Genomic DNA, 13,077 nt, shown 5'->3' with positions numbered 1-13,077 from the left:
AGCTGATAACGCAAGCCAACACTGGTAATGGTCCTTTACTCATAATAATCTCACAAATTAGTCTTTATATGAGGATTTGGACTTGAATCTATTAATGAAAGTGTGCAAAGTTGATAATCAACTACTTGCATCATCTTTGTAGCAGAGTGGGAGGAATTTGATGAGTCTTATGGGTGGTTTCTAGGCAGCACATATGAAGCAATTAAAAACAATTAAAACTGACTTTTCTGGATCTGCTTCTTATTTTGCTCTAAAATACTCCCAGTTTTGCCTCTTTAGGGTTCTGAAATGATTCCTTTTATATAATATGATAAGAGGAAATCTCTCTCTGATTGAACTGATCACAAGTTAAAGGCTTGAAACTCCCTGTATGAGGAAAAATTGCTTCATCTTGTGGATCACAAACAAAAAAAAAAGGATGGAAATCAATGATACAAGAGTGGTGGCATAATTTATTAGCATTATTAAAACAGGTTGAGTGAGAAGACTCCTTGTCCCTAAGGAGTGGTGTTTCACAAGTTAACAAAGACAGCAGGAGATGGCTCATCAGGCGCAAAGAATAGACACATGGAGGATTTTCCAGTCTCCTAAATGCACCAGGAGGCTTCTGGAGGAGCTTAGATTAAGAAACACAGGTGCATCCTCCTTTCATCTTTGCAGGGAGGAGCTCAGAAAGAGACTTGAGTGAGGGAACGCTTTCGCAGAACAAAAGGTACTCACAGTCGACTAAAAAAATACTCCTCCTTCTGATAATTACTAGAGTAAGACACTGAAACCCTGTGGTTTAAATAACACTGTCACACTGCAACGACATGCAACATAACCAACCAGGGAATACATGGAATCTCCTAAAGGTTGTTAACATATCACAAGTATATGTACAATTTATACATCCATAAAAACAGCATTAATGACTGACAGAGACACAGCTTACTGCACGTATAAAAGATTCCTAAAAAGTGTTGTATGATAAATAAGAACAAAAACATCTCACTGCTAGAAGCTAAATTATTGCCTAGAAATGAGTGATTAGCAATATTTTTTTTATAAAAAAGTATCTTCTAATCTAAAATAAATGGAGAAACATCCATCTCGTGCTAAAAGCATAAAGAAGAGGAGCCGATGCATAGAAACACATAATAAAATAATTCCAGTATAAGCTGATTGCTGTTTGTTGGACTTCTAGTAGACTCCAGGACTGTTACGGATCCCACAACAGAGCACCATGGTGAAGATCATCTCAAAGATCTGAAGGGGGAAAAGCAAAGAAAAGCTTCTTTCAGTATGTCTGTATTGCTGCGCTGTTATGACGGTTGACGAAAGCAGGAGTTTCAGGTAAATTTTGTCAGCGTGTGACGCTCACCATGATGACAGCAACCACCAACGCAGCCAGACCGATGAGGTAGAGCTTCTCCGAGAACAGCTCGATCAGTTTGTCATGGCAGCTCTAAAGGAGACAGAGGCAGACATGAGGACGCTGAGCCGTGATGGACGAGTTTGTGCTGCTCACGCTGCACACACACTGCAGTGGATTACATGTAATCGACAGCCGGTCCGCTGTCAAAACATGGTGCTGAATATCTGCTGCCTCTGACCGCACATTTCTGAATAATTAATTACGTAATATGACATCTGATAGCAACATAAATACAAGCTACAAATGTAAAAGGATAAAAGTATTTATCACGGTAAGTACTTCAGGTCAATACAGGACAGTACTGTACCTAGACTTATGGGTAATAAACCACCTCAGACAGTGTGCTGTTGCTGTTGCACCTCTTGCTGTTCAGAGTGTTAAATATACATGATGTAGGAGAAATAAGATTGTGCTAGTTTGGAGGTTAAATATGAACTCAGGTCAAAGTAGCTGTATTTTAATTTGAGTAAATATTCTAATTGAAAGACAGTAGCAATGATTAAAAACAGCAAGTTCACCCAGAATTGTATCTCTGCCATATTTCCTCAGACAAATACTAAACTTAAATCTTGTGAAAGCCTCTCTCCAGAGCTACTGTTTGGATATTGACACAGTGGGCTTTGTGGAAGAGGCAAGAGAGTCCAGCTGCAGTCTCAGACCTCCGTCCTCAGGCCACTGTCACCTAAGTATTATCGCCCCCCGCTGGTCGGAGTATGTATACTGTAATATGTATTACAAATCTGAAAATATATCAAGATTATTAATCATTCATATATTAATTTGCACGAGTGATTTTTCAGTTATTCCACACTACAGAGGATACAGAGGAGCTGTGAAGCTCTTTCCATTACATTGATAATTATCACTGCAATTATGTAAAACCTGTGTAAAATCAGATTTAAAAGTTGCAAATTCTAGTGTAGTCAAGCAACACTAGTTTAATAATAAAAATACAGTTAGATTAACGTCATTTACATGTGTAGTCATTTAGGAGTTTTGCTGTTTCACTTTGTTGTACGAAGAAAGCATCAGAAAACAGAAGTACAGCGATGCCATTAATGCTGCAAGGCAGTCAGAACAAACTTCTAAATCAGGATTTTGTTTATCTAAGATGAGTGAAGATTGTGGTAGACTGATAAGGTGAAATGGGTGAAAGCGTGTGAATCTTTATGTTCTTTCAGGAGAAAGTTGTGTGGTTCGAGCATTCTTAGAGGAGAACATGAAGGCCTCTTTTTAGACTAAATAAACCACAGGGATTTAAGGTTACAGCTGACAATACACTAACGGAAACAAAATTATGAATACAATATTCCAGTTTTGCACATAGATCCCCCTAAATCCTCCACACATGTCCTTTATACAAAGATTATCATAAAAACTACAAAATCTATTGATAAATACAACTAATGTTTGTTTTCCTTTTTGGCATCCACCTCAAATCTGACTTTGTATTTAAACATCACATAACTGCAACAGTAATATGTTTAGATGCTGTAACTGATCAAACTGCTTCTAAAAGGATAAAGACTGATGTCAAGTTCAAGTAGCACTTTCATAAAACTTGAAATTTATATTTTAACTACTTTCTAAAGTTGCCACTGAAACACATTTTGGATGTCAAACGAAGCCAACAAAAATATCTCTTGTCAGGCACTGGGGCCAAAATCTAAACAGCCCACTCCTGAGTGTTTATTATGAATGTTATGGAGAACTTGTATATACTTGAGATCTCAGGAAATCTTCTGGAGTCTTTGTAGGACACAAGGTGCCGGTGACTTGTTTGAAGAGAGGGGTGTCGTCTCCTTTACCACAGCAGTCGAGCTGAAGACGAAACCCAAAGCAGGAAAATGAGGTCTTTCAAAATCTAAATGTATTTCTATCCCTTATAATGACAAAACTAAACAACTGCTCTATTCTAATGGCTCATCCTTTCCTAGATTGACGTACCGTTTTGTGGAAAACATCCAGCACCTTGATGGCAGAGTCTTTGCTGGGAGACCCTGAGACATCCACGGCCTTGATGTACGCTGAGTCATAGAAATTGATTAACTCTTTGGAGATCTGTGGATAATCAGGAAGTGGGCGAATTGTTTGAGATGCACAACAACAAACACAAGAGGTTCACCGGAGCAGATGTGCAACATCAACGCAAACATCAAACATGCGGAGAGCTGTGTGTGTGTGTGTGTGTGTGTGTGTGTGTGTGTGTGTGTGTGTGTGTGTGTGTGTGTGTGTGTGTGTGTGTGTGTGTGTGTGTGTGTGTGTGTGTGTGTGTCTTACAGTGTCCTTGTTCATGAAACCCCAGATTGCTGCAGCAACTTCACAGGCGAAGAGGATGACCAAGAAGAAGAAGAACTGCAGAAAAAAATATTTTAGGATATTTATTTAAACCTCAAAGGCTCCTTAAGATAAAAAATAAATAAATCAGTTTATGTGGAAAGAGAGTTTCAGGGAGCAGAAGCAGCAAAGTGAAGAAGTGAGATACTCACCGTCCCCAGCAGGCACTGAGATTCCTGAATGGCACCGTAACATCCGACGAAGCCCACAAGCATCATCACAGCTCCGACAGCTATCAGTATGTACACACCTGTGAACACAGACAGAGTCGGAAACTGTCCGTCAAACACAACAGCTCTAGAAAACGTGGTTCACCATGACAACACTGTGTCCTCAGCACCGCTAGGGGGCAGCGGTGGCAGAGCTGCAAGTGATCCAGTCTATTGGTAATAGACTTCCTGGACGTTTCTGCTGCTTTCTCAGTAAGATGACATGACACTATTAACATCCTGAAGATAACAGCTCCCAGATCCTGTGCCAGAGAGGCGGAGGTGACTCCACACAGCTGCGAGGCGAGGAAATGCCTTCCGGACACCCCCAACCCCCACCTACCTTCCCTGCACTGACCCCTTACCCTGAGCCCTATCCTTCCCCAGGAAACAGTAGGCATCATGTGAATACACAGCACCCACCCACATAGATAGGAAAAAATTATACTCAGAGCGTGATCAATGTGTTTTTCTTAAAAAATAAACATATTTTTGGCCATTATTCATGGTGATAACGAAAGCTCTCCTTTCACTATTTATTTTATTTGGCAAACAGAAGTGTGCAACAGCCTCCAGTGAGTCCACTGCTGGAAAAAGTCAATGAATGGCAATAAAGCTCCAGTTACAGCAGAGGTCTGGTGTTATGTTTTCTGCAGCTTAAATGGAAATGCACTGTAGTGGTTCAAAAATCTCTAATGCACTCGCATTAAGAAAAGTCAAAGTATCAAAAGTAAAAGTAGTCATCATGCTGGACAGTATACTATTATATGGTACATTTACTAATGTGTGATAATATGGAAGATGCTGAAGTTGGCAAATGTAAATGTAAAATGTAAATACTTGATTTAGTGTTAGTAGGGCCCAACTAATGTGTTTTTTCAGGGCTGATACAAAGCCAATGATTAGGAATTAAGCAGACCAATTACTGAGACATTTGCAGTAAAAATTAAAATCTCAGTAACAAAATTAATCCAACCTCCAACAGAAAACTGTTGAAATGCCTTTATTTATGTCTTACATAAATCCACTTAAAATATACTTTTCTACATTTAGAGAGGCAGCTGCATCAGAGGTTAAACACTGCATTTTTAAATTAATTTATTTTTTATCATGAATCATTAAAAAAAAATCTGAAAAATGCAGAGTTTGAGATTCGATAATCAGCCAGGCCGATAATCGGTCGACTCCCAGTTGTTACTGCAGGCTCTTTAATGTACAGAAATGTATGTATATGTCAGAAACTCTGAATATGTATTGCAGAAAAATGCTTTTCTGCAGGGTAGCATAAATGATTTCTACTGCACAGTTTTTATTTCACTACACAAAAGACTACAGAGGAGCAGAAGTATAGAGCAACATCAAATGTAAAATCCTCAAGTAAGTACTATACTTCATTAGATGGAGTTATTTATTTTCCCCACATTTTAGATAATTATAGCTAAATGTTTTTCAAAAATGTGCATATCCTATACAAGCAGGTCAAAAACACTGATTCCTGTGATCGGGTCCTTTGTGTTTACTCCAGAGGGATCACAGGAAAGGCTGCTGCAGCAGAGATTAGAGGCTCTGTGGCTGCACTCGAACAGAAACTATCTGCATAAATAAAATGCTTAAAGGACAGCATCTTTTGTTTGTTTGATAATAACCTGCGGAATTCTATTCATCCACATTTTAACTATAACCGTAAACTGCAACACTAAAAATCCTTACGAGTGAAATCCTACATTTGTTTTGTACTTTATGGTTAAACCTCAAAACATTTCAAAGACTAACATCAAAGGTTTTACTGCACTATATTATTTCTCTGTTATAGCCCCAACTTACTTTTCAGAGCAGATTTTTACATAATAACCAAAACACAAGACAAGTGTATGATATGCAATGAATTGTTACATATTAAACCACCAGTTCAGTAATATTTTCCATTTCTGACACCTTACAAAAAAGCTAGTCAGGGTTCCTTGTGACGTTTCAGATCTAATCTGTTGGCGGTTGTGAAGATTTCTCCCATAGTCTTCATACTTCATTTAGAGAAACATTCGAGACCCCAAGAGGTCAAATTATTTTGCAAAGCAGTGAAGATTAGAACAGTGAAAAGACACATCAAAAATATGAACACAATAATATTAACCATTTTGTACATCACCTTTAAAAAACAAAGCTAAAAAGTTCTTTACTATAAAACAAATGCCAGAGAAGTACTGAAATTAAATCCAAACAAACAAATAGGATCCCAGACTTGTAATATAAACTAGATAAAATAGTTAAGTCAAGTCTTAAACAGCACATTCAAGGCAGCAGTTGTTGCATCAAAGCACCTTCCAGTAAAAAAGGTTATGATTGGCGTTAAGAAAGTAACCTTACAGCTGTAAATATTAGCATAATTGAATAATTTAAATATTCGAGTTTACTAAAAACCATCAAAAAATTATATAAAATACTACTTTACCTGACTATAATACATATTAAAGCTGGGACATTACAGTGTTAATACACAATTTCATAACTTCTAATAGAAAAGTTGTTGTGAGTTGAGGAATAACTATGATGAATACCCTAACTAATGTAATAATATAGCAAAGGCCTTATGGTGTTATAAATTACTGAACTTGGACTAAGTAACATAAATATTATGGCTTGACCCTACAGCATGATTATTTATGGAGATTAATCTACAGAGCTTTCACTCTACAAAACTATACATGAAACATACATATACAAATCTGTCAGCTCTTTCCTTCTCACCCAATTAATCACCACAACCTTTAGAGGGAAGCCATCTCTGAGGCTGGACTCTACAGGACTAAACTAGTATGTAACCAAGTGTGGTGGTACTTTTACTTCAGTAAAATACATGAATACGTCATCTGACATTGCCTTTAGAGAGACAGTCTGGGAACAGTCTTTTTCTGGGTTTTCTATTCCTGCACACACACACGCAAAGTCCACAGAGGCTCTAATGTAGCCTGACAGAGGAATCTGACAGTAAGAGACTCTGACTCTGTTGCTGCTGCCGTCCTCCAACACCTCACACTGTACCTCATTTATCACACACAGCCATTCCCCATCCTTACATCTACACTCTCCCTGTCTGCGCTCCACACCTCCCCCCTCTCTTTCAGGACCTGATGTTTTTGTTGTACCGAGAAACGGCTACCAGGGCCAGTAACCCGGCAATGCGGCAAAGCAGGCATTATTTCCACTGCCTTCCATTACTATGACAACACCCTTTGAGGTCTGAAGGCTATTGAGACTTTAAGGGAGACAGGCAATTTTATACCCCCGGGGAAGTTCATTTATTTCTTGTCTGCCAGTGTAATCTCCAGAGGGGGCGAAAAAGGAGGTGAAGACCAGCTAAAAGGCCTGCTTGCACTTTGCGCTTCTCATCCAGTATTTAAAAAGAAAAATGCCAGAAGCAGTGACGCCATGTCTGCGCTGTCGGAGCCTGACACCAGTAAACTGAGATGAACCCAGTCCTACTGTATGCTGGTGGATAAAAGATGAGAATTAATCATTAAAGAAGCCCCACATAATAACATTTCCTCCTGTAAGAGAAAGACGACGGAACAAAAAGGAGCCCAGAAGACATGGATCTTTGACTGACTCCCTGCAGTGTGGCAATGTTAGCCTCAAAATCATTCACAATTCAGAAATAACTCAAGCGTCACTAGTTTGAATGAACCCTTCCACATTTTGGGTAAAAAAGTTATTCACTAAATGTGATGCTGGTGCTCAGAGACAGTTAGCTTTGCTCAGTGGTGGAATGTAACTAAGTATATTTACATAAGTACTGGACTTACGTACGAATTGGACCTCCTTGTACTTTACTTGAGTCTTTTCTTTTCATGCCACTTTCGTCTTTGTAGCCCACTACATCTCATAGGGAAATACTTCATTACAATTAAAACTGCTCAGCTCAAAACACTTATAAAATACATTTTGAAATAACTGAGTCTTTCCAACAGTTTGTACAATACAACTAAAATGATTAGTTAATTAATCAGTGGGTCAAATGACATATCATTGTGACAGCAGATCTTAGTATTGTTAGAATGTATACAAACTAAACAATCAGTTGTTTAATGGAGGAAATAATCCGATGAATCCATAATGAAAATAACCGTCAGTTTAAAATGAGCTCCACCTCAGCTCACTCGAACAGTAAAATCCTGCTTTAATATACAAATACATGACTGATTATAATCTGATTATATGATATTTAATAGTGTAACAGTCACAAGGTCTGCATACAGTACTTTTAAATACTTTGAGTACATTCATTTTTTTTCATTTCAATAGCAGTTTTAAAGTGTGATATACACCTAAGTAAAGGATGTAAATACTCCCTCCACCACATTAGGACTAAAAACATGAGGAAGCAGTCAGAAGGTTACAAAATCCACAAACCAGCACCTCTAAAATCTCAAGAATTAACACGTGATGTGATTTAGTTTGTCTAACTGTACAAAATCATCTTTACACACAACAGTTTGTGAGCTTTAGATGTGTAGGAGAAAAACAAAGTGTTTTTGCTGCTAATTAACCGTAAACTATTATCTAAATTAAAGCACCTGAGAAGTTTATGGAGGAATTGTCTCTTTGGTGGAAGTACTGTCTATAAATACACAGCTGGAATGTGTCAGGGAGCCGCAAATAGATGCAGTTTCCTTGTATTGGCAGGTTTCTTAGAAGCTTGTCCTATGTTTCAATGTAAAAAAAAAACTAGACCTGAAAATCAACTATGACCTATAGATGTCAGATAAAGTGGAGTGAGAAGTGAAGAATTTGTCAGTAAATGTGCTTTGTGACTTTCTGCCCCTGATGGCTGTCTAGTGGTTCCACTCTCATACAGTAAATGGCCATAAAGTATGAAGCTGGACACAGAAACCTGCTAGAGTAACATAAAGACAATTAGCTTTTTCAGAACCATGTGTTAACTGGTGAGCTTTAAATCTGTTTATGGCCACTTTTGCAGACAAAACCAGCATAACTGTTTCCCCCTGTTTCCAGTCTTAATGCTAAGCTAAGCTAATTATCTCCTGTTTGTGATTTCACATTTATCCTACAAACATGAGAGTTGTATCAATTTTCTCATGTAAGCAAGTACATCTATAATCGTATGTTCCAGAAATGTTGAACTACATATTACTCTATGAGGAGCTGCAGCACCAACCAGACCAGACGACCGACAAACTGCCACCAATAATGATTTCAGGCACTGCTGCAGAGGTAGGAGCATGTGTATTTTCAGTCTTACATAAATACCACTTTGGTGAGCCAGCATGCTAAAAACATCCACGCCAAACTCTAATTTGAGGGATAATGTGCAGATGTACAAGCTTATTTGAATTATGCAAGGGCGTATGTTCAAGGGAGGGAAAAAAAAAAGAAACGTTCCCTTGATCTCGCCTGGGTGGGCCTCTCTTGCCGCCCTGCCTTTAAAATCACGAGTGTGCCTTTCCTCTATAAAAAGCATGGGCTCGCCTTCGCTCTGTATACTTACTGAGGAGTAAGTATGGGAGAGCAGCTGAAGCCCAAATGTAAATTAATGGGCTCACTAGAGTTCACCACCACAACAAACCCAGATGATGGACCTTTGAAACATTTAAATCATATCATGTATTGTAGGTTTTAGGGCCAATCTGTGGATGGCTGAGAGCACATGATGATAACTTAGGACTCCAGTTCGTGTCCTGGGCACAACCTGAGACGCACACACCCGCTTCTGTGATTTGGATGAAACTACAAGAGCTCTGTGAGGATACACAAAGACCTCGCTGCACCGAATTAGTGCAAAACTCCTGACAATTCCTGAGGATCAAACACTTTAAAGTGTGAGCGACAGAAGGCACATGACGGCTTTATTTGTGCACCGTGCTCACAGACCGAGGCCACATGTGTCTCAACATCTGTCTGAAGCATCTGGACGCTCTCCTCAAAGATCCCTCAAAGCTGGGATTTTTTTGTCACAAACATGTATATTTATCAGATTTAGAGATCATCTCCTACAGCGTGCGGACCTCAGTGAGAGAACGACAGCAGAGTAATAACACTGAGGTGTAGACTCTGACTGTGCGTCTCGTAAGTCGTTATGGCGGATTTACGCAGGTCCTGTTTCCTGGTCTTTTCTTAGAGAATCACTGGACGATGCGCTTGCTATTTCTGGACATCACTCACAGCTGAGACGGGTGAAAGAGTTAACTTGCATTGCTCTGTTAACGGTGAACTTTTCAACATGTGGAGAAATGAGGACAGAAACACCAAAAAGTAAGAAAGAAAGAAAAGTGTCTCAAGAAAGGTCAAAGGTGGGACACAAGACGACCACTAAGCAAATTACAAGAGGTGGATAAAAGAACATTTTCTAAAAATAGCCTTCAAGTAAATACTTATTTTGCCACAGCTACAATCCATCTTTGCTAACACTTTGACAGAAAGAAGCTAGGTGGTTGACATTTATGCTATTTTTTGAGTGCCTTCTTTGTCATACTTTGTTATGTTGTAGGATACTATGCACGCCAGTAAGAGGCTACCACAGTAGGTGCTCATTTCGCACTTGAAGCTTTGAAATCTAGTGACACAATCATGACAATTTTCTATTGTTTTCAAAAACTGAATGCTCAATTAAAAGTGATGATTGTGACGCCACTTGATTCTGAATAATCTATTTTTGCTAATGACCAATTCAAAATAAATTTTACATTAGTTCCATGTGGGGAAATAATGACTGTTTTTGTGTGATTCAAAACCTGAAGAGGAAGGTTTTGGCGTCTACTCACTGATATAGAAGGTGCCCGGTGCCTGGTGGCCTTCAAACTGAAGAATGAGGAGGTTGCTGGTTTGACTGTCATGGCGAAGCCACAGAGCCACTCCTAAGATCACACCTCCAGCCAGCTGTTCAAAAGAGAAAGAAGGTTTCAATTATTCTCTCTCTCGAGTTTCTTCACTTTGATGAAACCTGTAGGACAATCAGAGCCACTGAGGTGTTGGAAATGTTAGCATGAATATTAAAATAGGTCAGCAGTCATCAATTTTTAAGACTTTTTTAAAAAAAAGGCCTATCAAGTTTTTTTTTTCTCTCTTTTTTTTAAGCATAAAAGCAAAAGAGACAAATGTGACATCTGGCGGGGCACAAAGCCCAACTTTCAGTGTCCGGACCTTCCTGCTGATCTCTGTCTAGCTCTGCTGTGCAACAGTGACCTGTCCACTGTCCTGTGAGAGAAGAGAGGACATCCTGACACCTCGGTGACCTGCGACACAGACCATGTCCTCACAGCAGTGTTTAGAGCTAACTCATCAAACTTACTGTTCAACTTTATCTCCCTGATTTCTCCTCTATTCTGTTTCTGATAAAGCAGAAAAACCCCAACAAGTGTTATCATGTAAAAGCTGATAAAGCGTAAGCATCAAATGTAGTTGCACATTATTGTTCACATGCCAATCTCAATGTTTATATCGAGATATCTGCACTTTTTTTTTGCCCTGGCTGCACTCCATTGTTCTCAAAGTAACAGGAAACAGAATCCTTGACATGAAAAATAGCAAAACGAGGAAGAGAGGGCTTAGAGTTTTCACAATGACAGGCGAAGCAGCAAAAACAACAGAGGAAACATTCAATCAAATGCAGTGTGTCCAGGATATGGTGAGTATGTGCTCACCTAAAAAAGACGGCTGTTCTGTACAGACAAATCACATGGAAATTCACAAACCACTGATCAATTCTGCAAGGCCAAGCAGGGACCACATAAAGTGAATGACACCTCTGCAGGAAGTCTGAGGGGATGTGATGAAGCATAGAAGCCATACTGCTCCATTAGACTACTGCCTAACGCCTCTTATTACTGAAGAAACAGAAAACAAGACAAGCTTGAGAGGAGTTCAGTTTACAGGGTGAATTACAATGAATTCATACTAATAAACTACACCATCAGAAATGGTGAACTTTAGAGGTTCAAATTCAGCAATATGCTCCAGTCTGACCATGTAGAAACAAAGGAAATGTGAGGGGGAAACAGCTTCACCCTCCCCCCAAAAAACTCAGTTCAACGTGTTTTTAGGTGCTTTTAAAAAGCAAAGAACCATCCAGCAGTGAGGAACAGTTTCCCTTTTGAAAATAGCCACAGAAATCAGAGCTTTTTTGTTTGGAGTTAATTCAATGGAATGGTGGATCTGAAGCAGAAGTAATCTGCAGAAGATTAAAAAAAAAAAAGTATAATCCTAGAGAGAAGCCTGGGGAAGCCCACCCAGCCACCAGACACTTTGCACTGTGATATTAAGTGCTGATGAAGGGAAAGCTTTATGAAACTCCTGCCTGTCCAAGGTTTTGTGCACCTTGGCTGTGTGGATGAACGTTGCCCTCCTCTCTCAGACAGAGCAGCATGATTAATACAGCAGAGCAGGGCGGGAAACAGCTCCAGGGTTATATCATTTATGAACTTTAAGCTCTGAGCTACAGATGTCTGAATGAGCAGCTGTTTATCAGACAAAAGAAAGGTGAGAAATGTTAAAGAGAACAGAAAGAGGGTAGATTCAGAATCAACTTAAGAGTAAAACATGTTTAACTCACCCAGAAAATAAAATTAAAGAAGAATAACATATATTTTATGCATTTCGTGCAGCCCGCAACAGCCATGTTCTTGTCAGCTCGTCCTTTTCTGCGCAAATCAGTCTGTGAGAAAAGTCTACCTCCCGGGATCACACAGGCTCAGCCGAAGGACTCAGTTCATTCAAGCCAGTTGGGGTATAAGCGTCTATACAGCTAACTCCTCCTTTATAATCAGGAGTGAAAACCGAGACGGAGAACTGCCCACCAGCAGAGGAGGAGAGGGAACAGGGAGCTCCTCATCGGCAGGATATATGTGGGAAATGTGGCAGAGCCCAGGACCAAGAAAGAAAGAAGAGACATCTTTAAAATTAAAAATCTGCAATAGGCAACACTAAACGTAGTATATACAACATCATATTCTCTATATATTTTCTGCCTCATGTGAAAAAATGTGTAAAATAAATAATAAATCTGACGATGTTTAGAAATCCATCATCTTGGATCCGGATCAACACCAAAAACTACACACGTTCTTTACACCATTGACCAACTATCTCCAGTTTTATACGTTT

At 39.2% G+C, this 13,077-nt stretch overlaps 1 protein-coding gene across 1 annotated transcript; it reads right to left on the bottom strand.

Moving 5' to 3' along the window:
• Positions 1 to 432: 432 nt before the first annotated feature.
• On the bottom strand, positions 433 to 12,719 carry LOC111584107 (CD81 antigen-like). The gene is made up of 8 exons (XM_023293367.3): positions 12,527 to 12,719; positions 10,740 to 10,854; positions 3,907 to 4,004; positions 3,698 to 3,772; positions 3,365 to 3,478; positions 3,140 to 3,238; positions 1,364 to 1,447; positions 433 to 1,248 (listed from the first exon to the last, which is right to left on the bottom strand). Exons 1-8 carry the CDS (start codon positions 12,590 to 12,592, stop codon positions 1,183 to 1,185), a joined length of 717 nt encoding a protein of 238 aa, XP_023149135.1. The 5' UTR covers positions 12,593 to 12,719; the 3' UTR covers positions 433 to 1,182.
• Positions 12,720 to 13,077: the final 358 nt, after the last annotated feature.

This window comes from Amphiprion ocellaris, chromosome 3 (genome assembly GCF_022539595.1).
Source record: "Amphiprion ocellaris isolate individual 3 ecotype Okinawa chromosome 3, ASM2253959v1, whole genome shotgun sequence".
Taxonomy (NCBI): domain Eukaryota; kingdom Metazoa; phylum Chordata; class Actinopteri; family Pomacentridae; genus Amphiprion; species Amphiprion ocellaris.
Note: the sequence above shows the minus strand (reverse complement) of the source record. Positions and strands in the feature narration are given on the sequence as shown.